Source organism: Helianthus annuus, chromosome 11 (genome assembly GCF_002127325.2).
Source record: "Helianthus annuus cultivar XRQ/B chromosome 11, HanXRQr2.0-SUNRISE, whole genome shotgun sequence".
NCBI lineage: Eukaryota > Viridiplantae > Streptophyta > Magnoliopsida > Asterales > Asteraceae > Helianthus > Helianthus annuus.
In genome coordinates this window covers 172,912,074-172,938,444 of record NC_035443.2, presented here as the reverse complement: position 1 = coordinate 172,938,444, position 26,371 = coordinate 172,912,074, and the positions used below count along the sequence as shown (strand labels likewise).

The 26,371-nt window shown below is 36.9% G+C and overlaps 1 protein-coding gene, 1 long non-coding RNA gene and 1 other non-coding gene across 4 annotated transcripts; 1 reads left to right on the top strand and 2 right to left on the bottom strand.

Annotated features, from left to right (window-relative positions):
• Window positions 1–2,834: 2,834 nt before the first annotated feature.
• LOC110887333 lies at window positions 2,835–3,961 on the bottom strand. Its single transcript, XR_002563235.1, has 2 exons — window positions 3,813–3,961; window positions 2,835–3,002 (listed from the first exon to the last, which is right to left on the bottom strand). It is a non-coding gene; the product is annotated as an uncharacterized LOC110887333 (long non-coding RNA).
• A 201-nt stretch (window positions 3,962–4,162) lies between these two features.
• LOC110891095 lies at window positions 4,163–8,927 on the bottom strand. 2 transcript variants are annotated; one of them, XM_022138753.2, is made up of 8 exons: window positions 8,780–8,927; window positions 8,452–8,575; window positions 7,335–7,535; window positions 7,109–7,202; window positions 6,323–6,393; window positions 5,193–5,368; window positions 5,002–5,101; window positions 4,163–4,510 (listed from the first exon to the last, which is right to left on the bottom strand). In XM_022138753.2, the coding sequence occupies exons 2-8, from the start codon at window positions 8,561–8,563 to the stop codon at window positions 4,416–4,418; spliced, it is 849 nt and encodes a 282-aa protein (XP_021994445.1). In that variant the 5' UTR covers window positions 8,564–8,575; window positions 8,780–8,927; the 3' UTR covers window positions 4,163–4,415. The 2 variants fall into 2 exon arrangements, with proteins under 2 accessions (XP_021994445.1, XP_021994446.1); XM_022138754.2 differs by having other exon boundaries at window positions 8,452–8,578; window positions 8,780–8,909.
• A 46-nt stretch (window positions 8,928–8,973) lies between these two features.
• TRNAR-CCU lies at window positions 8,974–9,046 on the top strand. The gene has a single exon. It is a non-coding gene; the product is annotated as a tRNA-Arg (tRNA).
• Window positions 9,047–26,371: the final 17,325 nt, after the last annotated feature.

The following is a 26,371-nucleotide window of genomic DNA, read 5'->3' as shown; positions in this document are numbered from 1 at the left end:
TAAATGAGCTGAATCAAGTCCGAGCTCAAGTATGTTTTAACATTCCAGAGCTTGGACTTTTTTTATATTATTTTTAAGTATTTGATATACGCTTATAATTATTTTTTATTTTTTTTTAAATTATAATTAATTATTTATATATTATATGTTAATATAAAAATTATATAAATAAAGGCTCGTATAGGCTTGCGAGGCAGCTCAAGCTCGGTAAGTGAAGCTCGGCTCGATCCGAGCGCTTTAGCAAGTTGAGTTTCATGAGCGGTTTGGCTCATTTACACCACTAGTCATGGTGCCTAAAAGGGTTGAGTGAGGTAAGCTATGTATGAGGTTTTGAAGTTGGTCTGAAAGATAGTTGTCTATTTATGTACAATGGCGTTGCGGTTCTCTATAAACTTAGGTATTGGTGTGTTGCACATAACCATCACATTCCATCCATTAAACTTTGCTCTTTTTTAAAAAATAAAAAAGAATCTACTAAAAGGTCTCTACAATCAAATTATTGCTAATAGTAGATTTTCATAACCATCACATTCCACCAAATTATATTTTAGAAAACTTGTTAATAATAGATTTTTCATACATAAAAAGTTACTATTTCTCTTCCACCGAATTATTGTTATTGTATAAAAACAAGACATGTAATAAAATAAATGTTTATTTGTACTACACTTACAATCGATTCTCTATTTTATCTCTATAATTACACTAAAAGTATACTATCTTTTCTTTTTATTTTTCAACTAAATAATATTTTTATACTTTTATTATTATCTTTTCTCTTTTCTCTACTCACAACCACTTTAGAAATTTATTAAAAAATTATAGAGGGTAAAAAGTGACTCTTAAATTTACTTATCAACAGTAATATTTTCTCTCTTTCACTCATAGCCACTATAAAAATTATAAATGATACACCCACATAATTATAGAAGTTCGATTGTGAATGCTTTTAGAAAAATTATTCTAAACCCTTAGCTTTAGGCCCCAACTACACTAGCCCCAATTTTTAGTAAAAAAATGTATATGGAAATTGTTTCTTTCAAGCACTTAGTAAATTTACAAACTGTTTCTTCTTAGATATTTTATCAGATGCTTATTTCTTATTATTTTGTATAGTAATTAGTCTGTTCTAACAACGGAACTTGGAGAAAAAGGGCCACAAATTTGTAACAAATTTGTATTTTGGTTTGGACCATCAAAATGGTTGAGTCAGCCCTACGAGTGTGTATTGCTTCTTTAAGTAGTTTTTGCACACCACAATGATTATTCTATTGATCGAAAAGTCGGGTAAACTAAACCTTTTTATGTTTTTGTTTGCAAGGATAAAATCGTCATTTAGAACAAAATTATTTAAAAAACAGATGTTTATCTATACAGGGACAAAGACCCTAATAGTTGTGCAAACGATTGGCATGGTATGCGTAAACTTTTCCAAGAGTTGAAACCAAATGTGAAATTTTGACTTACCAAATGGACAATTCCCGGTAATTTAGTCGCTATTATTCAATATATGCATCATCTTTCATAATATGGTTCCAATTATATATCAATCTGATAATACTCCAATGGTCCGTCAGTGATATTAAAAAAAAGTTATATATCAATCTACGTAATGGAAGTCTGTAAGATTACACGTCTTTGCTACCAAAAGTTAAAGTTTTAGAAAACCCATACATTCTTATATCTCATCCATCATTTCTTATCTTTATCTTACTCACAGACGCTTATTTTATAATATTTCTCGTTTTTATACACTCGTAATAATTTAAATAAGGATGAATAGTAGCTTTTGATATATAAAAAGTTACTGTAGTGATTCTTTAAATTATAAAAATAAGGTGTTGATATAATGGTTCTGATGTTGACGGAAAAGTGACAAATTTTAGACATCTACCTTAACTCTTAAAAATGGAAGAAGGTATGGGGGAGGTATTGTGGCCTATGGAAGCTCTCTAATAAGTTACATATATAGAAACGAGCTTATACAAAACTGATTCTATCCATTTTTCGAAGGTATTTAGCAACGTGTTGGTCTCAAAGAGAGAAACCGAAATCACTTTTTTGATAAACTTTAAGAGTTTCAAATAGTGATCACGCAACTATCTAACTTGTTAAGACAATCGTGTGATGCTACCCTTGAGACCGCAATTATGTTTTGCATAAATGCGTGCCCTACGTTATTATCTTGACATAATTCCACATTTTTTCACTTTATACTTGAAAGAGTTAAATGCCATTTTAGTCCCTGTAGTTTTGGTCATTTTACCAGTTTAGTCCAAAGGTTTCATTTTTCATCTGTGGGTCCAAAAAGGTTTCACCGTTGTCATTTTAGTCCACTAGGTTAATTTCATCCATTTTTTCTGTTAACGAGAAGGCCAGTTTGGTCATTTTATATGTAATTCTGTTAACTAGAATGGCAATTCGACCATATAAAATGACCGAATTGCTCTTCTTGTTAAAAGAAAAAATGGATGAAGTTAACCTAGTGGACTAAAATGACAACGATCAAGCATTTTTGGACCCACGGGTAAAAAATGAAACTTTTGGACTAAACTGACAAAATTATCCAAACCACAAGGACTAAAACGGCATTTAACTCTACTTGAAAACCAACTTGTGTGTATAATACAATCAAAGTATTTTTAATCTAACACATAAGTACTTGAAACTAATGCACATACACATCAATCAACATGACTATTATGTGAATCATGGTTTTCAATAGTGAAAATCATTGCTCTTAGTCTTCTGTTTAGAATTGCAAAGTTTGTTGACTTTAAAACTACACACCACACTATAGTAAGGTTCGTTGACTTTAATTGCGAAGCAGCTACACACACAAGAGTTATGCATCTCAATTATAACGGTTAAAGCTTCTAACTACACATAAGGTCTATAAACCTCAATTATGAATGTCAAACTTCAACTACACACATAAGGTTCATAAACCTCAATTGTTGAGGACACTCTTACACACAATGTCACACATAAACTTCATAGACCTAGGGCTGTTCAAACCGCTCGTCGTTCGCTCCACGCTCGTTCGGAAATTGCTCGGAAAATGCTCGTTCGATTTGACGCTCGGTTGTAAACGAGCCGCTCTGCTCGGTTCGATTCGGTTTGTAAACGAGCCAAGCACGAGCAAAGGTCCGCTCGGCTCAGCTCGAATTATTATTTTTAATAGTATATATATATACATATACACATACATATATACACAAATATAAATTATACACATATACACACACACCATTATACTTAAATATAAATTAAAATTGTAGTTTTAAATATACCACCCTATTAGATTTTGGTCCGCTATATACAAATTTACAACTATATCTACGTATTAGCCCAATCACGCCAATAAAAAATTAATATCAAATCTAAAAGTTAAACCCTAAACCGATAAATGACAGTTTGCTCATTGCCTTAATGCTTCATGTCATTACCCTAAGTTGATCGTTTCCTGCTCTCAACGTCATTGTTCGTGCAATATGATAATCGTCTCGTCGGCCACCACATTGTTATTCATTAAAAAAATATATATTATACCATGAAATGTGCATGGTTTTTAAGATATAAAAATTTGAGACCCAACATTGCCACTATCTCTTTTAGCAAAATTAAATCGGGAGACACAGTTGTCCAAATCGCTCGACGCTCGCTCAGGATATTTATTGCTCGAAAAATGCTCGCTTGATTGAGGCCCGGTTTTAAATGAGCCGCTATGCTTGGTTCGGTTTGTAAACGAGTCAAGCATGAGCAAAGGTTTGCCTGGTTCGACTCGGCTTGTGAACAGCCAGCCAGTAGACCTCAACTGTGAAGGTCAAAGCCTTCAACTACACACATATTCACTTGCGATTAATATTAACTACCACGATATTAGGCTATCCAAATTGGAATTTATCACCCTATACCACGACACAAGGTAATTCTCAACATGCTTATACTTTAATCAGGCAATTTAGTGTATACTTCTCATTAGAAGGTCTAATGAGAAGTTTGTCTCAAGACATTTGACTACCTAAAAAGTCAATTCAAATCAATTAGTGTGTGAGCACAATCACATAACAATTCACCTATTGAACAATCTCATTGACTCCATATAAGCAACCTTTTGGTAATGCTATAACACCTAAGACCTAACTTGTTTCTTTCGGAATTTAATAATTTGTGCTTGATCACTTTCCTTTTACGTTTTAAACTATATTGTTACACAATCTAAAACAGGAAAGAATCATCAACTAAAACACACTTCTACTCTAAATTCGTATAAAATGAACTATTCAAACCTCTAGTTTCACAATCACACATTCAAATCCGCTAAGTAGTTGGGCCCCGAAAAAATATAATAGGGAATTCATACGTTGTTTTGTTTGCAAACCAGCCGATCCACGAGCTCTGGGTCACTTAGCCTACAGTACCTTATACGAAATCAACCCATCAATCGTCTCCACAACTAAAAGGTTCATCTTCACGAGCAACAACAAGTATGATCGGGTTTTAGAGCCTACATTCAGCACCATCATAATCTAACTTAGCAAAAGTTACAAAAATTTAAAAAAAAAAAGAGTAAAATGCATGGATAGTCCCTATGGTTTGGTGAAATTTCACCTTTAGTCCCCAACTTTTCAAAATTACACTCTTAGTCCATGTGGTTTGACAAGTTGTTACTCGGATAGTCCCCAAAGCGGATGGAGGTTAGTTTTTCTGGTTAAGTGGGTGTGAAATGACAAGGACTATCCGAGTAACAACTTGTCAAACCACAGGGACTATCCGAGTAACCTTCATCCGCTTTAGGGACTATCCGAGTGACAACTTGTCAAACCACATGGACTAAAAGTGTAATTTTGAAAAGTTGGGGACTAAAGGTGAAATTTCACCAAACCACAGGGACTATCTGTGCATTTTACTCAAAAAAAAGAAAAAAAAGAAAGAAAGAATGAAACACACACACTTTGACCAATTTTGTTTGAACAAGAAAGTATGTGTTATGCTGACCTAAATCGAGTGACGAAACTTCATCTTGGGTAAAGAAGTTGTGATTCTTGGTTTTCTGTTTAAGGTGCAAGTTCATCTTTTCCACAACAGCAAGCAAATCCTGTAAAAGGGTAGAATCGGAATCAGTAAATTTAATGTTAGTCAACTTGTGCGTAATGCATATCATAATATAATAAATTTAAAATATTTACCTCCCAAGATGCTAAGGATTTCATATATGAAGGAAGAGCTTCATAAGCATCTTTAGGTACCGTTATAAAAGACTTAAAATCTTCCAACTCGTCCCGTTTGTCTAATTGTTTACTTTCTTTTTCTGAGAAATCCATGGCTGGTTCATATAGCGGGTCCAACTCAATCTTATTGTAATCTGCGGGTTTGAGATGAAAATCATCCCTTAAGAAAAATGAAGAGAAAAAGCATATATTATGCATCATAGTCTGCAAAAGATATGATTTATTGACTTATTTGAGAGCCGCGTTCAAACAGGACCACTTTAAGTCATAGTTGTCAAAAGCGCAAAAAGCGCGCGCACGGGCGCAGCGAGGCACACCTATAGCGCCTGGTGGTAGCCTAGGCGCAAAAATGGGCTTTTTTCTGTAAAAACAGTGGTCAGGCGCAAAAAGGTGTGCACCTAGGCGCAAAAATGGGCTTTTTTCTGTAAAAACAGTGGTCAGGCGCAAAAAGGTGTGCGCCTAGGCGAGGGGCTCAGCGCAGTGACAGAAAAAAAACAAGCAGTTTCACTAAAAACAAGTGCAAAAACTGAGCCTCACGCGGGCCCGTGTTTTCGGAGCTGCATTCGTGTGGGCACGCACGAGTTCAACTATTATATTTTTTCTCTATGTGCGCATTCGTGTGGGCACGCACGAATCTTATTTATTTTCAAAGCATAACATATTTTTTTAAATTTTTTTCTCTATGTGCGCTTTTCTTAAAAAAGCCCACCCTTTTTTTGCGCCTTGCGCCTAGAGTCCGGGCGAGGCCGATGCGCCTCGCCTGCGCCCTGCGTCTTTGACAACATAGCTTTAAGTAGAGAACAAGAATCGCATAAATATTTGTAGGTAGGGCATGAAACTTTTCACATGTAGTGAGAGAGAAATATTAAAGCAATATGTACTAGTGCCTATACGGTTCTCGCAGTTCTCTATCTAAAATTGATTATGATTTAAAAATCTCTTCTTAATGTGATCAATATGTACAGAGTACAGAGTACAGACCCTATTCTACTTAATGTTGGCCTTTTGATCACCATACTATGCAGAACTGGACCTAATACATGAATCAAAGAAACCATTGATATCGGTTTTCAATCATATCAACTAACCTCCAGATTGAATAGTGGCGATAGAAGCATCAGAAATGCCAAACTTCTGCAAGCTCAATGTATCATCAAATCTAAGGGACAGTTAAGAAATATAAAGAGAATCCGTACCAGTCTATGTTGTCAAAAGCGCAAAAAGCGCGCGCCTAGGCGCCCGGGCGCACCTATAGCGCCTGGTGGTAGCCTAGGCGCAAAAACGGGCTTTTTTAAAAAAAAAAAAAAAAACGGTGCTCAGGCGCCAAAAAGCGTGCGCCTAGGCGCAAAAACGGTGTGCTGAGGCACAAGCATAAGCAGAAAACAAAAGGTAACGCACAAAAAAAAAGAAACCGAGTGCGTGCAAAAACTGCCTCACGCGGCCCGGGTTTTTGGAGCGGGCACGCACGAGTTCAACAAAGTATTTACCACCTTTTGAGACTTTTATTCACACACCCAAAACTCACAGCATATAAGTCCTAAACTTTTGCTACTAACTATTAGCTACATGATCTTAAATGACATATATAATAGTTTTTTTAATTATATATATGGAATCTTATTTATTTTCAAAGCATAACATATTTTTTATATTTTTTTTCTCTATGTGCCCTTTACTTAAAAAAGCCCACGTTTTTTTGCGCCTTGCGCCTAGGCTCCGGGCTAGGCCGATGCGCCTCGCCTGCGCCTTGCGTCTTTGACAACATAGGTACCAGTTGACATGTTTATTATATTCAGTAGATCTAGTCCTGATAATAAATAAGAATAATTTATAACAGTTTCATACTTTATGAACGAAACTGTATTTTAGGATACAAAGAGTCGTCGTCTTCCATTGCGTTCTTCAAATCCAAACTTGTATTTGGTTGTGAATCATTTATGTCCTCTTCAGGTTCATCAATCTCCAACCCTACAAAAGTATTACTGTTAGCTAGATTAATAACTTCAGAAATCAAACTAGTTTCATCAGTTTGATTATCTAGTTCTTCATAAACAAAAATATCTACTCTACTATCCAATCAAACTAAACAAAACCGCGTACCAGCAACATATCCAAACGCAGAAAGTCTCTCCTCAAGCTCAACTACATCACTCTCATTCTTCTTATAAATCTCATTGCAGTGACCAAGCAACTCCTCAAACGACACCGTATCAAACGACATGGACTCAAGGAGGTTGAGATCGCTGGTAGCAGTTGATACACGGCGGTTCAGACATTGCACGAACGATAATGAAGCAGAATCTAAATAAAAGTAAAAAAAAAAACTAAAATTCATCAAAAAGAAAAAAACTAGATCTAAAGCAGAAATTGTGCAAAACAAAAGCAAACAATTGAAATTATATTACCAAATGGAATCGGACGATAACGAAGCAGAATCTAGTTAAAACTAAAATTCATCACAAAAAAAACCTAGATCTGAAGAAGCAAATGCGATTAACAAAAATCGAACAATTGCTATTATATTACCGAACGGAATCAGACAATAACGAAGCAAAATCTAATTAAACTAATAAATCTCACAATTAAAAAAAACTAGATCTGAAGAAGAAAAGGCGATAAACAAAGGTGAACAAGTGCGAGTAAATTACCAACGGAATCAGACGATAACAAAGCAGAATCTACTTAAAAGCAAAACGTATCACCAAAAAAACCTACGATACAACTGAATTAGCAATTGCGATAAACAAAAGTGAACAAGTACAGCTACATTACCGAACGAAATCGGATGATAACAAAGCAGAATCTAGTAATCTATCCAAAATTATCACAAAAAACCTAGATCTGAAGTAGCAATTGTGATAAACAAAAGCAAACAAGTGTGAGTACAATACCGAACGAAATCGCACTATAACGAAGCAGAATCTAGTTAAAAACAGAAATTAACACAAAAAACCTAGATCTGAAGTAGCAATTGTGATAATCAAAAACGAACAAGTTCGATTACAATACCAAACGAAATCGCACTATAACGAAGCAGAATCTAGTTAAAACTAAAATTCATAGAAACCTCGATCTGAAGTAGTAATTGAGATAAACAAAACGGAATCGGACGATAACGAAGCAGAAACTAGTTAAAAGTGAAACTCATAACAATAAAAAACCTAGATCTGAAGCAAAAATTGTGAAAAACATAAGCGAAAAAGTGCGATTGTATTACCGAACGGAATCGCACGGCGGTTGACGGATTGAAGAAGAGCGGCAGAGCTGGATTCCAGGTGGTTGCAGAACCGACCTACGCCGTTGCGGAACTGTGTGATTGAATTCTCCATCAGCTTCTTCTTCTGTGAATTTGATTAAACAAAATCAGTGTAATTCAAAACCCTAAGAGGTCAAACGTTAACAAAATCAGGTCAAACAAATTCATTAACAGTTCAAATCAAACAAAATCAGTGTAACTGAAAACCCTAAGAGGTTGAAGAAAGGGGATCGCAAGGTTGAACGAAAGAAAAAGATGGAGCATCGATGCAGGTTAAAATTAAAGTTACCTGTGGAGAATCGCTGCTGTGGAGATCTCGACGGAGGTGGGGAAGAAACGACGGAGCGTCGCTGGGAGATCTCGACGGAGGTGCGGCTGTGGAGATGCAATGGAGCGTCGCTTGTGATTTTTATTGGCGGGAAGATGAATTATTTGAGATGATATATGAATATAATCATGTGTGTGTTATAATAGTCATACAAAGCGCCTGTAGCTCAGTGGATAGAGCGTCTGTTTCCTAAGCAGAAGGTCGTAGGTTCGACCCCTACCTGGCGCGTTCCTTTTTATTTTATGCTTATACTGTTCACATTATTCGTTCAGAGTACTTTTGTTAAATATCGAGTAAACTCCATCACTCAAAATTAATTTCCAATGATTGTTAAGCTTTGTAACACCCCCTTTAGTTCCTCACAACGTGTGTGGTCTAATTAGTGGGATTTCACCCGTGTTGTGACAGGCATTATTACTTTTTACATTTCCGTTATTTATTATTACTAGTGCTATCTCCCATGTATTGTGGCGGACATTCTTCTGACATTTCATGCGTGTTGTGCGGACATTCTTACTTTTCACATTTCTTTTTCCATACTAGTGGGATTTCTATGTGTGTCGTGGCGGGCATTTGGTATCTGATCAGTTTGGTATAATACCGGCAAGAGGATATGAAAACTAACATAGGTTGGATTCGTCGCAGTAAATAACAAAAATTCACCTTTTAACGATACGTCATGCAGTATATTTGGAATTTTATAAAGCATTAAACTATTAAAAGTAAGATAAAAATACGTCACGCGAGATATCTCGAATTTTATAAAGCATTATATTATTAAAAGTAAGTTAAAAACACGTCATGCGAGACATTTGGAATTTTATAAAACATTAAATTCAGCAGAAGAGTTCGCGGATCACTTACTTATTTAATATAATAAAATTCAAAATAAAAAACTAAACGTGACGCAACATTGATGATATGCACATTTGTGTGTTTGATCAATTGTAAATTGATATTCACAACTCAGTTTTGAGTATAATTTATATCAAAATGTAGATAAAAATATGCATGCCGCAATGACGTGCTCGAAGTTTCATAAAATGTTGTATTTTATAAGTATAAAAAACAAAATATACTCAAAAGTAATTAAAATATGAGAAAAATACATGGATTATACATGTATTTTCCTCATATATCTCCATATTTTGTTTTGTCACACCCCAACCGATGACGGAAACATCGGGGCGCGGCACTGAGCGAAACAGATTGTCCAGGAGAAATCCATAACAACTAATTTTACCAAATATTTAAAGTTACGTCCCATACCATAATATACTTAGCAGATCAGTTAATACAGACATGGTATCTCATAGACAAATAAATTGTTTCGACAACTCATATTTCAAATGAAATAAATTTTTCGTTTGTTTCTAGACTCTTCCTAACTCGATTCCACATAGCAAGCATCCTAGCATATAGGATCCTAAACACCTGTCACATACGTTAAAATAGAGGTCAATACATAAAGGTGAGCATACAAGTTTGATATAGCATAATAGAGTTCGAAATCGTTTACGCATAACCAACATGTAACATGTACAAAGTGAAGGCAAGTAGGTTATCGACAGAGAAATATGCACAGATGTGACTGCGAGTTGTAGAATGCGCAACACATATCCCCACTAGGACATTTGAAGTAAAGCCCTAAACAACCCCTGTCCACGACATGTGCTGAGTCCAAACTATAGTACTATCGTTGCTAAGGTGTTAGGCAACAATCACTGTGTTAACATAACATACAGGCGTTCATCGAATAACACGTAGCATGCAATAACGGTTAGCGTATAATTAGTGTTTGCGTAGTGTGATTGATGTGATTTGAATATATATAACGTATGTAACACCCAAAAGTGCGTAAAGCAAAAAGGGATCGAGTATACTCACAGATTGTGTTTAACAAGTAAACACGCTCTTGGATTGAAGGAAGCGCTGAGAGAGATTAGCCTGAACAATTAACGATAGCATAAACGATAAGCGGCATGTAAAACGGTGCAATAATACCAAGTATCGGATGGTAATCCAATCGGATGGCAATCTGATCGGATGGCCAGTCGATCGGATGGCAATCCGTTCGGATGGTCATCCGATCGGATGGCCATTCGATTGGATTGTCATCTTGTTTGGTAAGGATGTGTTTGTGTATGATGGCTTTGAAGTTTTTGTTGTAGCATTTTGAAAACAGAGAAGTATCTCTACCCTTCAGGTCGATCGGCCGATCGGTCGAACAGCGGTTCGATCGAGTAACGATCCGATTGGTGGGACACTTAGTGAGAACAAGTTCACAGCAGGATCGTCACACGATCGGATTGCAATCCGATCGGGTGGAAATCCGTTGGTTACCGAACACGTTGAAAATTGTTTAAGTGTTGAAGTCCCAAACATCACATGGTCGGATGGTCGTTCGATCGGATGGTAATCCGATCGAACGGCAGTTCGTTCGACATTCAATACTTTTGAAAGTTTGAATGAAGCTCAAGTGTTAGCCTTCAAGTGCAATCCGACCGGGTGGCTGTCCGATTGGATTGCAATCCGATCGGACGGCAATCCGTCCCGTGACCTGATCGTGTTGCTAACTTGAAGATTCGTTAAGTTTGTGATTTGTTCGAGACGATATGACAACGTGCTAAACAACAGAAACCCCTCCAAGACCCAGGTGATCCGATCGAACGAGAATCACCCTAGTCCGGTCGGTCAACTGTTCGAGACGGTGGTTCGTGTTTAACCCGAAATCGGTTGTCTCTTTGATAGAAAACAAATCTTGAACCAACACATCGCTAAGAAGGAGTAGAAGATCAGGACGAGCTCCAGTTCTATCGGTTTTTGAGTGCATTGAGTGTAAAAGAGTTGAAAGAAAGTTAGAAAACCATCTTTCAATCCTTTTCACCATGAATATGTGTGGATCTATGCGAAAGCATTGTTTAATCTTGTGGAAATCCTTCAGATCTGAGTTGTTCTTGGTGGAATGAAGCCATTACTTGAAGCTCATAAGAACTCCATGATGACATCATCCTAGAACACCTCAAATCCGTTGATTTCACGGCTAAAAGTTAATATTCAAAGGTGAAAAAGATGAAGGAGTGCGTGTAGATCATATAAGTACAAGATTTAGGTCGAAAACTTACAAGAATCGCAAGAAATCGAGAGAAAGGAGGCTGAAGTGCGGCTGGGTCGAGTAGAGAGCTGTCACATCTAGTGATGTGACAAGTGAGGGTATTTATAGGTTGCCAAAAGAGGAAAGGGCATATGGATCGGATAGGTCACCGATCGGATGGCTGTCCGATTGGATGGCTGTCCGATCGGATGTCAATCCGATCAGATGGTAATCTGATCGGATGGCCACTCGAGCGGGTGGTCACTCGATCCGGTGTCCAGTGCGTTGAGTTTTGTCGGTTCGTTTCGCATGATGAGCGTTGCGTTGCGTTTCGAGAGAGCTGTGCGATGAATAATAAACACACAAATACTATATCTAACATACAATCTTCATAATTAACTGCATTTAGCGTTTGCGATTCGATTGTGATAGAGTTGCGATTGTCTTTCGATTAATCACCACAACATAAACATAAATAAACATGCACAAGTAACACATAAATAGCACACACACGTAAAACAATATCCATAACGCATAATTCGAGTTGCGAATGCGATTGCGATGCGATAAGCGATAAAGCGATAAAACATGTGATAAATAGCGATTATGCCCCGATTATTAACAAGTACTCCACATAATACAACTAATGCGATAAAATAAATAGATTATCTACAAGTCAAGAAGTCAAAACAGGAGTTGAGCAAGGAGTGACAGATCGCAATTAGCAATCTTTTCTTCCTTTGACTTCAATCTTGACCTTGACTTTGCCTTTCGAAACATGGGGTGTTACATGTTTGGTCTTATTTGTAAAGTTCACTTTATTTTGATACTTACTTGATATTTGATAAAATTGCATTTTTGTTAGTGAAATGAAAATATATGGGAATAAATCAAGGTTGTACTAAAGTCTGGATTAAAGCTAGAAGAAGAATTATAAGATTTTTACTTTCTCTGCTTTGGGATATGTTGGTGCACTACATCTGTTGTATGACTCACTCCGCTCAAAGTTCAACATAGGTTCGCTTTTATGACTGACTTACACATGGTTCGCTTTTATGACTCAAAGACTCGCTTATATGACATCATTGATCCGCTCAAAAGGCCACTTAAATAAAGTCTTATGCATGTGAACTATAAACCGAAAATTTAAATGGCCCAATTACAATAGTTTGTTTGTCGGCTCTGTGTAGCAGTTAGTTGCTGTTGATGTTAGAAAAGGCCTCTGCACCGCCCATTAAAAAATGAAGGCCCAATTAATGAGTGTTTGAGCTTTGTTTACACCGTCCCACTACATTTTAAGAGCCAATAATAGTTGCCGCCCACTAGGTTATCGACCCAATCAAAACTTTTGTTAATAATAAAATTGTAGGCACTTTATAAAATCCAATCAAAGGTGATGTGATGATTGATAAAGGTGATAAAAGGCAGCCCATGTGATTGTAGTTATTGTTGTCGCTTAAAATTGATGTTGTAAGTCCATGTGTAATCAGCGGCCCAATCAGTGAGCATATATACTTTGCCGCCCATTTGCATGTTATTGGTTCAAGGTTGTGGTCAAATTGTTATCGGCCCATGTGTTAAGTCTTGTGATAGGTTTTAGAATCATTTTGTCAAATTAATGGAGATTAAGGCCCAATAATTGTTTTCGAGAGTTAAGGTCAAATGGAATATGTTTTAGAATCATTTTGTCAGATCATTGAAAAAGGCCCATGTGATAAAGTTTGAGAATCTTGTTGTCGGTAATAAAAATTCAATAACAACTTCAATTAATCAAAAGTCATTGCCGGCCCAATCAAATTTTTAAAGGATTTAAAAATTGTTGTTGACAACTTGTTTGGTGTAATAGTTGCATGAGGCCTATTAATTTTTCTGGTACACAAGTTTCGGCTCATCTCAGCTCATTGAAGTTGGTCAAAACAGTTTGAAGTTCGTCAGTGTGTTCAGGTCGCGTGAAATCGTCTGAAAGAAATCATTTCGCTTGGAAGTTAGTTCCAGTTCGTACAGTTTGGAGTTTTAAAATTGTCAAAAGTTCATCACGTCGTTTGAAAGTCCATCAGTTCGTCCATAGTGAATCTGTTCGTTTGATTTTGATCCGTGTCAAAGAAGTTCTCACAGTTTGCAAAGTTAAACTTCAGTCCGCACAGAATATTCACCGGTTCGAGTATCAGATCGTTTCTGTTAATTGATAAGTTTTAAACTGATCGTGTTTTGTTTGTTTGTGTTACGTCAGGTATTTCAAGACCATAAGGTAAATTCAAGATCATCAGGAATTTTTACGAAGTGATAAAGCTCATTTGAAAATTCGAAGAAAAATGGACGAAGATTTTTACAACGCATTCGCTACTCCGAGTACCCCAATCACTGCTGTTCAAACCACAATGCTCAAAAACGAAACAGGGACGATGCAAAAGCCTCCCAAACTAATGAACATCGAAGAATTTAAAGGTTGGGAAGGTCGGTTTGAGAATTGGGTGCAAGCAAACTATCTTGATGAATGGGAATGTGTCGAGACAAAATATGTTCGACCGATGAATGATGATGAAGAGCCTGTTCCGATAAAAGATCTAAGTGCGGATGCTAGAAAGAAGTACAAAGATGAGAAAATGATGCTGAATCTTCTTCAACAAGCAGTGAAAGAGGATATCATGGTTCTTTTGCAACATAATGGAACATCATATTCGATTTGGAAAGCATTGCGTTCAAAGTTTAGGGGAAGTGAAGAGATGGTTAAGAGTAAGAAGTCGCTTCTAAAGAAAGAGTTTGATTTGTTCCGTGGGTTGAAGAATGAGAGTACGAGAGAGATAATTGAACGATATTGTAATTTGCTTGCCAACATGAAAAGGTTGAGTATTGAGAAGAGTACTGATGAATTGATAGAGAAACTTGCTGATGCGTTGCCCTATGAGACTTGGGGCACATACTTGATGATGCTCAGAAACAAGAAAGGTTTTAGCAATCTGACGCTCAGTAAGTTCATTGAAAAAATAGAGGCTCAAGAAATGGAACAACGGAAAGTGATCAGAATGAAAGATTTTGATGGTGAACAGGACATCGGGTTGTATTATAAGGCAGGAGTTAATGAAAAGAAATCTTCAAATCTATCTCCTAAGGTTGAGACTGCCTACAGTGCCAAGAATTCATCTGGAAGTCCATCATCTGGATCAAACAGCAAAACCAGTTTCACACCATTTTCATCTTTTGATCCAAATATTTCAGCAACTAAAAACGGGAGAAAATTACAATGTAACATTGTATTAAATCTTGAAAATGATCAAGATTATTCTGAGGAAGTTGCCAAAAACCAAATGTCTTTGTTAGGAATGGTTTTGGAATCTTATACTTGTTTTGTTGCAGGTCGTATTGGGAATCCAATGTTAACCAAAGAAGATTACGACCAGATAGATGCTGAAGAAATGGAGCTGATGGACATAAAGTGGTGTCTGGCTAGTGTTTTACGGAGAGCTGAGAAATTTAAACAAATCACGGGGAGAGATGATCTTCGTGATGCGAATGTTTCTACTTTAGGTTTTGACAAATCTAAAGTCACTTGTTTTCGCTGCAGGGAAAAAGGACACTTCAAGAGGGAGTGCACTAACCGAGAAACAAGTGGGGCTCAAAATCCGTTCAACAACAATAATGATTACTATCGGAAAGCCATCTACCACCAAGTTGGTCAACAATCATCTCAACAACAAAAACATCAAGCTCAAACTGCACATGGAAGAGATGTAATTGAAGACACTGGAAAAAGAGCTTGTGTGGGTAATAATGATAGATTGTATGGAAAAAGAAGGGATGGTAGTGCTTTGATAATTGATCAAGATGATGAGAGATTACCAGAGGGTTTTAGCTGGGCAAATTTCACTTGGGATGATTATATTCCTGATCAAACTACAGCTTACACTGCTTTTACGGCAAAGGTTGTAGATGATAGTGATGATGATATGGAATATTGGGCAAGAAAATACAAAGAAGATATGAAGTTGCTTGCTGAAAGTGATAGTGAAGATGAAAAAGCCAAGAAGAAAAAGAAAAAGATCAAGACACCAGTGAGCAGTGATGATGAAGAGGTGCCGGTGGTAAGAAGACAAAAGGTGAAAGAAGTTCCAAAATTCAAAGTTGATGAAGAAGTTGATGCGAAAAAGATTCCAGTGAAGTGTGAAAACTGTGAAGCTGTAAAGAAGCAGAACAGCACTTTGATTTACAACTTGAACAGTTTGAAGGAGTCTTATGATGTGCTGAACAAAACGATGAATCAATACAACCAAACGAGTGAAGAACAAGCTACAGCGATGAAGACACTTCAGGGAGCCTTCATGACAAAGCAGAAAGTTGTAAACAATTACATTGAGAAATGTGCTGCTTTGGAACAAAAGCTTGAGCTTCAAAGAATTGAAACTGAAAGATTTAATCGTTTTTTAAAAAGTTACTCATGTACTTCCTATGTTATTGACAGGATTTATCCGACGGTTGAAAGTATGAAGGTATGGGAAGCTGATGAGGTAACTGAAGAGAAAGAAGCTGGAAAAGATGCTGATGAAAAGAATGCTGACAAGAAGAAGAATGACAAGAAAAAAGACACTGTAAAGACAACATCTGGTAAGAAGCAAGGTGTCAGTTATAACAAGTGTCCACCCCCGTTGGAAAATGGATATTTGCCAAGATATCCAAACGATGAAAGAGTCAAAAAGGCCACAAATTTACAGTGGGAGTCAGAGTCGTCAGTCAATCTTCCAGAAAGTATTGATGTTGTGTTTACATCATCTGACACTGATCAACAGTCTCAATTGATGAAGAAAGTCGTGGATCATGTGTTAGAGAGTGATGATATTGAAGAGTCAAAGTTTGGGTCAAGCACACAGTGTCAAACAGAAAAACAGGACAAATTAGTTTATGATAGAAAATTTCTATTGTCAAAATCTAATTTGGATGATGGATTGTTTAAAGTTGCTTATACTTTGAATGATTCTGACAAATTATATTCTGATGAAGAATTTCCAATAAGAGGTGTCAAAACTGAATTGATAAACAAGGTTTTCAAACTCACAGAAATAAATATTTCTGAAATAAAAGACTTATGTCTTAATGAAAAACCTAAAAAATACACCTCAAGAGTTCAACAGAGATTAAACAAGAAAAATAATTACAGTTCTGGTTCAGGTTTCCAAAAAAAATCAAACCATAACGGTAATTTCAAAAAGAAAGGTTTAGGTTTTACTCCTACAGAAAAACAGAAAAATGAAAAATATGTTCGTGATTTTAAATCCAAAATGTCATTTGTTTCAGGCACATCAACTGATGAAGAAGAAAAGACAAATTTCTGGAGGGAATCAAATAGTGAGTTTCTTGCGAAGAAGCAAGACGAACAGAAGCGAGATACAAGAACCTGTTACCGATGTAACACTGTTGGACACATTGCAAAAGATTGTTCGAATGCGATACAATCAAAACAGGGAGTATTTCGTAAAATCAAAGAGAAAGTGTTTACATTCGAATCACCACTTGATAGAACAAAACTGTTTAAAGATTCTATTTTTGAAATTGGTGAGAGTTCGAACAAGTTTTACAAGAAAAGAGCAAAATTTGACAACCAGAAATGGGTTGTTAAGAAGGTTGGTGAAAGCTCTAGCGATGATTCTGATGGATCAAAATCAGAGGAGCTATCTTCAGGCGATGAAACTGATTCCACAAAGTCAGTTGAGCCACAAATTGTTTCAAAATGTGAAGCTGATGTAAAAATTGATAACTCAGTTCCGATTGTTAATGATGAGGAGTTTCCATTACTTCGGGCTGAGAATTATAAAAAGAAAATTGGTAAAATTGAAATTTCTAACCAATTTTATCATGATGAACAGGAATTTGATGCTGAGAAGGTCTTTAACCCCAAGGTAAAACACATCTTTGGCAAGATGATTGATCGAAAAGTCAAAGGGGTTAAGGAATTTTATGAAAAGAAAACAACGAAAGAAAAAGTTGAATCATCCCTGGTTTGTGACTGGGATGGTACATATTATGAACAGTAAGTCTCAGGACTTGCCGGAGCTCCCAGGTTGGTAAGCGTGGAGTATGAATCGGCATCTTTCTTGAATATTATTCGGTAACGTCAATCACACAAACGGTAAAGAGGTTTGTTTATGTTTGTTGGTTATAATTACAAGTGGTTAGATGATTTGATTGCATATGGTAAATCAAGGACATTAATTTGTACTTGTATTTTCCTACATCTGGTTGGAAGACAAGATGATGAACCACATCCCCGAACATTTGTTTGATAAATCTACAAGTGGTAAAATCAATCAAACTTATTTTCCGGAAAAACCATTTTGATTAAAACAAACTTAAGTGTTTTGAAATCTAAATGGGAAAATAGTTTGTTGATAGGGGGAGTTCTGATTGTTTATGCCTAGTGAATGGCGATTTGAGGTGATTTGATATCGGTTGTCATGTTTCTGTACAGTTTGTTTTCATATTTTCGTTAATGTGTTTGCATTTTAGGGGGAGTAAGAAAATTTCAGAAAATCCAAAAACATTAGAAAATTTGAAAAAGTAAAAAACATGATAAAATCAAAAATGAGTTTTATTGTGAAAAAGAGGAAATGATAGTACATCAGTGGACTATCACAACATGCTAAAGAATTGGAAAGTTTAAATGTGATAAACGATCTTACTGCGGATGTGTCAGTAGATTTTCGCATATTTAGTAAATTGAAACGAGATATAAACCTAAATCAAACTTACTTGATTCGTGGGTAACTATTCTTGAATATATGGGTAACCCCCGAAATCTTGTTTGAAAGGTCCCGTATTCTGAGATACTAGGTCTTTATACTCAGTGATATCTGGGGTATTATCCCGGGACTTCTGCTGTATGGAAGTACTGACCTAGTCCCCGGATAATGCTTTTCGCAAAATGCTTGAAACATAGCGCCGCCCTCAGCAAATCGATGAAACAATAAAATTGATAGTCATTGCTGTTGTAAAAAAGATCCTCTAAAGGGGACCCACCAAAAGTCGAGCCGTCATCTCTCTGCTGAACGGAAGTTCTGACCTGAGCTCTCACGGTTTCGCATCTACCCCTTTACAGATATCATCTGTGGTATACTCACCTGTAAGACTGAATATTTGGGATCTGGATACATGAGTATATTCAAGTGGAGTGATACACAATTAAGTTTAAGTCTCTAAAACATTAATATCGTATCTCGAATCAATTGAAGTCTGTGTGAAAATTTAAGTGGACAAACATACTGACAATCTAGGTAAATTGTTTAGAACTGAGAATGTTTAAAGCTTAACGGTGTTGGTGATCTGTCTCAAAACTGATATGATCCTCTTGCACAAGCTCACAAAAATATTGTCTGTAAATAGTTTATTTCTGCATTTTCATTTTCTTTCAGAAAAATCCAAAAAGATTTTTAGTGTGTTTTAGCATAAATTTTTGAAAAGTCAAAAAGATTTTCGACAACTGATGTTGAAAAGCTGATTATCAAAATTCGAAGTGCTAAACATGATGAACAATTGGTTTGGGGTGTCTGTGTTTGTTTTGATAAAGAAAAACGTCAAAATTCCAAGTGGTTCATCAGTATCTGATTGATTGATTGGTTTGTAAAAAGTGATGATCTTATGCTTAAACGTTTATCATAAATCTTATGTTTGTGTTAGAGTTTTATGCAGGAAAAGTCAATATTTGAGGGGGAGCACATGTTGGACTTGATAAACTCAAAAGATGTCAAACTTCAAAGTGAGGGAGTCTGTTGATGATAAAAGAGAAAGAGAAGAAGATAGAGAGAGAGAAGCCCAAAGACTGATCAAGACTGTAGATGTGAAGATACAGCATTGTTGTGACTCGATAGTCGACTCCATCAACATCTGAGGGGGAGTCTGTTGGTGCACTACATCTGTTGATTTCGTCTTAGATCGAGTCTGTCATTGTAATGTATAGATTAGGGCACGTTTTACGAGAAAACTGGAGAGTTTACGTGTGTTAGAGTATAGGTCCGCTTATTCGGACATTTTAGGTTAGCTTATTCGTCAGGTCCGCTTATACGGACATGCCGTATAAGGGAACCTATCAGGTTCGCTTATATGGACATGCCGTATAAGGGGACCTCCTCACCTATATATACCGGATAAGGGGACCTCATTTGTAACTTCCGAAATTCCATACCGAGGTGCTGCCGGTGTGAGAATCGATTGTAAACGCTGTCAAATTAATCAACAAAGAGAATTAAGAGAATATCTCGCTGTTTTTACATCAGGTACTTGTTTTCCGCACCTGTATCTGATCAAACTCCTCTGATTGACTCGTTCGGGTCAGAATCCGATCCTACAGGATAAATGCAAGCAATCCTCTTAAAGTTGCAACAGTCTTAACAGTCTTTTTCTAAACCTAGATTGCAAAAGGACCGTGTGGAACTCAAGCGGTTCACACACAACAAAAAGATCATGCACGGACTGCTACAAACACCATGCGTCACCCTAGCTGCAAGAGGACCGTGCAAAATGCAAGCAACCTGAAGTCCTGAACGCACCCACAAAATCATGCACTGACTCTGAGGCATGAGTTGTCATTCCAATGGCTTCATCACCGTTGCAAGAGGACCGTGTGGTACGTAAGCGGTTCGTACGCACCCTGATGTGCGTGAAGTGTGTTATATTTTAGGTGTATATTTTAAGCCCTTTTACACTTTTTTAGCCAGGTTTTAAATTTATAAAACACGATATTTACTAATACTAAACACACATATGGGCAAGTGCACCCATCGTGAGCGTAGTATAGTGTTGGTAAGATACCGAGGTCGTCCAAGGACACAAGAGCTTTTAATACCGGTTTATCCTCAACGTCTAATCAAATCAAAAGTTAGAAAAAAAGGTTTTTAAACTAGAAAAAATAAAACTAACTAAAATGCTGAAAATAAAAATAAAAGTAAAAACAGATAGATAAGATGAATCACTTGGATCCGACTCGTGTGTAAACCTTTGATTATTTCCGCACTTTTGCACTTTTCAAGAGGTTATCTTAGTTATTGTAGTAGGCCCCTCTTTTGAACGTGACGTTACCCTCAACCCAGTAGTTTGAGTCAGCAAGGATACAATCCTAAAGGGTCGGATTATTGAAAGATAATTAATTAAGTTATTAATGCATAATGTGGTAGGCCCCTCTTTTGAAGGTGACGTTACCCTCGGCTGAGTAGTCTGAGTCAGCAGGGATACAGTCCTAAGTAGCCGGGTTAAAGTTTTAATAGTAGTTTAACTTATGAGGGGATCAAAGAGTTTGAACCCCCGCCATCCAATACCGGTGGGTATTGAAGGAGGTCCTACTAAATTTGACCCGGGTCCTTTGCAGGATCTATACACTAAACAATGGCAAGACTCTTACCAAACCGTTCCCTTAACCCCTGACCAGGTAGCCAACATATCTCCATATAGACTGTGGAGATATGAATGGTGAAAATCTTTTATTTTATATAGACAGTAAAATAATGCCAAGACACCACGGACAAACGATAAGGAAGAATCACCTTCAACATAAGAAACTAGTTATTAAAGTCATTAATACATAACCAAATAAAAAGTGTGAAAATATTAAAAATAAAAAGTATTACACTAAACACTTGTCTTCACCAAGTGATGTAAGAGACTTAGGCAAACATGGCCTTTGATTGTCAAGAACTCTTACTATCAATCTTGGATCCCGAGACGACTCACACACTCTATGATAGACAATGGATGATGGTGGTGGATGACGGTGTTGTGATGGTGGTGGGTGGTGGGTGAAGTGTGAGAGAGGTGGTGTGCCAAGGGATGGTTTGCAAATGAGCCAAGCACCCCTATTTATAGCCTGAACAGCAGCTTGGGCATGGCCCCGTGTCCATTGGGCACAGCCCCGTGTCCATTGGGCACGGCCCCATGTCCATCCTCCTTCTCTTTCTTCATTAATTACAGTTTGTCTGCATTAGTTGACCATGCCCCCGTGTCCGCTGGGCACGCCCCCGTGTGCAGAAGCGTGTCTGTACTATCAAGATTTCCTCAGATTCTGCGAATCTTAGAGTTGACCACGGCCCCGTGTCCGGTGGGCACACCCCCGTGGTGGGTGATAGAAGCTTCTACAGCTTTGTCTTTTCTGCTGACACTTGGGCACGCCCCCGTGCTCACTGAGCACGGGGCGTGTTCAGCCTTCTGTTCTCTTGTTTTGCTTGGGAAGATGCTGTCGGGAGGCCGGGCATGCCACGTTTGTTCCTTTTATTGTATTTATGTTAGATTTAGTTGCCTTTTTGCTTCTTTTGTTCATTTTAGCTCATTTAATCCCGAAAATACAAAAGTAAGACAAAAACACACTTTTTCCAACATTAGTACTAAAAAGGGTTAGTTTTATGCCACAATTGATGTAATTTTGTAACACCTCGAAAATTTGTGTCCTACAAAGTAATGACACGTGTCATAAGTTTGCACGTGGTAATAAATACTACAGAGGGACTAAAGTTGACAAACATGGAAAGTATGTAAATTCATGGGTTCAAATGTCAACAAGGGATAAATACACTTTACAGTAACCCTACATGGTGATCGTACCTTCGAACGAATGAGTCATGGATCATACGGAACGAAATGTGGAAGAAAGTGAGAGATTACAAGCTACAAGGGTTAAATGTGTCAACATGTTTAAGTTATACCTCTGAGTGACCCTTTAACAAACCCGAGGCTTTGTAATGGTAAAATATGCTCACTAGAATGCACGATATAAATTTCATCAAGTTCCGTTATAAAATGAGAAAGTTATGATCGAATTCGTACACGAGGGGTTAAAAGCGTCAACATTGAAAGTTATGACTTTTCGAGTAGCAACAAAGTAACCGAGGATTAATAAGTTGGGTAAAAGTCACGAGGCCCTTATATGTAAATAAGAAAGGCCCAAATTGCAAAGTTACCCTCCGTAAAACCAAGAGCCAACTGTAATAATTGAAAAGATTTGAAAATCTTACAGCAGGTCTTAGGCGGGCCGCGTAAAGGTTGCAAAGGGCTTTACGCGGGCCGCGCTAGCAGTAAAAGATATGGGCTCTGAAAATGAGATTCAGACGGGCCGCGTAAAGGTTAAGAGAACTTTTACGCGGGCCGCGTCAATGGCCCAGGTGTAGAAAAAGCGGACAGAAGCACTATTTGGTGTTTTAACCGACTCTAGACATTATTACAAGAGCATGGGCGCCCCCCTAAACGACCCCTAGCACTCAGGGACACTTGTTGGTGATCAGGGAACCCTTGTAGCCTTAGTTGTAATGATCCTAAGCTCTCAAATTCACTATAAAAGGCCATGAGATGCACACTTTGTAACCACACCTTCATTCAACACTTCTGATCATTTCTGGAGCTCAAGTGTTCTCTCTACTCATCTCTGGTCGTGCATAGGACTTCAGTAAGTGTGCTTAACCCTTCTTAGTTAAGTTTTTGCTTAGTTATAGCTTAGAAGTCAAACCGTCGTAATTAACGGTTGACTTAACGATTAATCACTAATGGTCCAGTGATTAGTCGAATCAAAGGTAGTTATATGTTGGTAATTATGTGGGTATTAAACCCCTAAAAGGGCACCCTCTGATTCCCACTCTAACTAGTCCAAATGTCGGGTCAAAGTTGCTTAGAAAAAGTCAACAGAATGCTAAATCTCGGTTTAATGCATAATTAACAATGTAGATGGCATGTAGCCTATTTTTGTCACTCATATAACTTGATAATAAGTATTGTAACTGGTCTAAGATTGTTTGATCCGACCATTTGCTATTTTGACCCGGTTCGGAACCGAAAGTCGCAAAGCTTTGACTTTTGTTTTGACTTCAGTTCTGACCCGATTTGGTATGATTTAGATATGCCTTAGGACTCTCTTAGGACCAGGTTACATGATGGTATAACCCTCTGTGGCTGGTTCGTTGTTTGTCGGAGTCGTTTGCACATTTTCGTTATATGCTTAAAGGTTGACCATAATGCCCTTTCGATCTTAAAACGAGAATTTTTGATATGTAAAAGGACAATAACCTTAGTTACTGATTTCTAAACATGTTCCTAAGATTTCATGTCAATCCGAGGTCTAGAATAGGAGTTATGTTAAATAGCGCAATTAAGAAAACTTTAGTAATTAAAAAGCGCAATTAGCATAAAGCCTATCTAAGCCCGAATTTCGACACCAAACTTTTTATACACTGATGTAATATAATATTTTGAGATTTTTAAAGATTTTTAATTATTTTAACCTGCTCATAACCTAAGGTTATGACCTTGATTCGGTAAATACCGCATATACCCTTTTCGGACATAAAACAAGTTCTACATAGCATTTTGACGCCAATCCAATTGCTACTGATTTTAAATAATAAATAAAGTATTTTGAACTATATAACCTGATCAGAAAAATCAGATTTCCTGTATAACCCGGAAATCGCTTAAAACGACTTTATACGCGTATTAAACGCATAGTTTGGGTTTAAAACCATTTTTGTCATAAAGACTTATTACCTACTGATGCAACTTGTTAAAATAAGTGGTTTTACTGATTACTTCAGACCCGAACATTAGAAGTATAAATAATCTCTTTTATAAGCTTTAAAATGACCAAAATACCCCTACGGGGCGTATTAAGGGATTTAAACTCGTTATTGTGACAACCCTCACTAAACCAGGTATCCGTACGATTTAATTGATAATTAATTGCTGCTTAATTACTGTGCTTACTTGAAATTACTGATGAACTGCTACTTGTCTGTTGATACTTGTACATATCTGCATCATACTTTATTTACTGTCACTACATTATTTACATACTGAACTCTAGTGACAAACATGATGCACAAAAGCACAGTAGCACTATGAACGGATAACCTATTGAACATGCTGATAAAGCCAGCATCAGGCAGATAATGCCTCTAAGGCCTGTATGAGCCAGATATATTTTACTACACCCATAGTGAGTGTAGGGATACAAGGGTTGTAGAACTGCGTCTCTAGGAATAAGTTACGATGACTGGATGTGCCTAAAACATACACTGAGCACAAAACACAACACTTTAATGAACAAATCAGCTCCTAGCTAGCTAATAAAGTGCCAAAACATGAGAAAAATATTACTAGACACTTTCCAAAGTGTCAGGAATAAGTTGTGTCACTAAAAATAATATTAATGACACTTTAAATATTTATTTAGCACTCTAACGGATTGATATCCAACCGAACAACCGAACTTTACCCGGGACATAACAATATTGTCATTTATATTGTTTTCTTTTTTCTGAGCCCGTTAGGGTCCCCGAATACCCTAACACCTGCTACAATTACTACACACTAATAACTCAGTTATTTTTCTAAAACTTATCTAACTAGAATCAAACTAATTACTAACTATGAGGTTGAATTCAAACCATATTGCCCCCATTTACATCCGATCGGTTTCTCTAGGAAACCTCCACCACAAACTTTTGAATAGTTTAATATTGCTTGTCTAAATTCTAGGTTACATAATATTTAGTGGATAATAGAATTGTATGGTTTATAGAATTGCTTATAAACTAAAGCTTACCACCATTTCAACACTTAACAAAAAAAATCAATTTCTTTCCCCTTTTCTTTGCTTACGGCCGAGAACCACCAACCACTTCCACCCACTTTCAATTTCTATCAAGGCATTATACATACTTAAAGGTGTGAAGGGTCACGCATAAGGAGGCTCGGTGCATACGGAATCGCAAGGACCTCACCACAACGCTATTAACCGCCTATTTTCCGTCTAGTTTCTTCCCTAGCCTCGAGCTAGTAGTAAGTGACTCTAAACACCCTATTGTTCATATCTAAAGTGGTTAATAAGAAATTTGTCGGATAAAAATCATAAATACTAGCGAACAAAATTTAAAGTCCACTAAAAATAATAAACATGGTGGTTAATGAATGAATATTGGTGTAAAATTTATAAAACTAGTGTTGTTATGATTATTTAGACCCGATCTATGTTGTGGTAGCTCGGATCATCGTTTAACCCGGTTTGGTCATGATCACGAATCATGACATAAGGTTGTTATGAATAGAACAAGGGTTAAAAGGTGAAACTCTACCACCCACGAATCATGAACTTGTGTTAAAATGTTTTACTTGTGGAATAGTGTTTAAAACTAGCAGATCTACGTATCTGCAGGTGGTATTTTCAAAAGACCGACTGTCAAAAAAAATCATGTTTTCTAAAAATAGATCTTACATTAACAAGCATGATTTTTATAAACCACAAGTGTGTAAACACTTGTGAAATGAAAAGTTTCGATAAAATAACAATCTTTGTAAAAGATGACGAGAAGTTGTAAAGATGGAGTTACTCTAAAAACGAGGTTTTTACAAGATCAAATTTCTTTATATAAAGATCCACAAAATATAATGGGATTTACACTATAGTTTCGGAAAAACTACAAGTTCATGTAATTATGCGATTTACA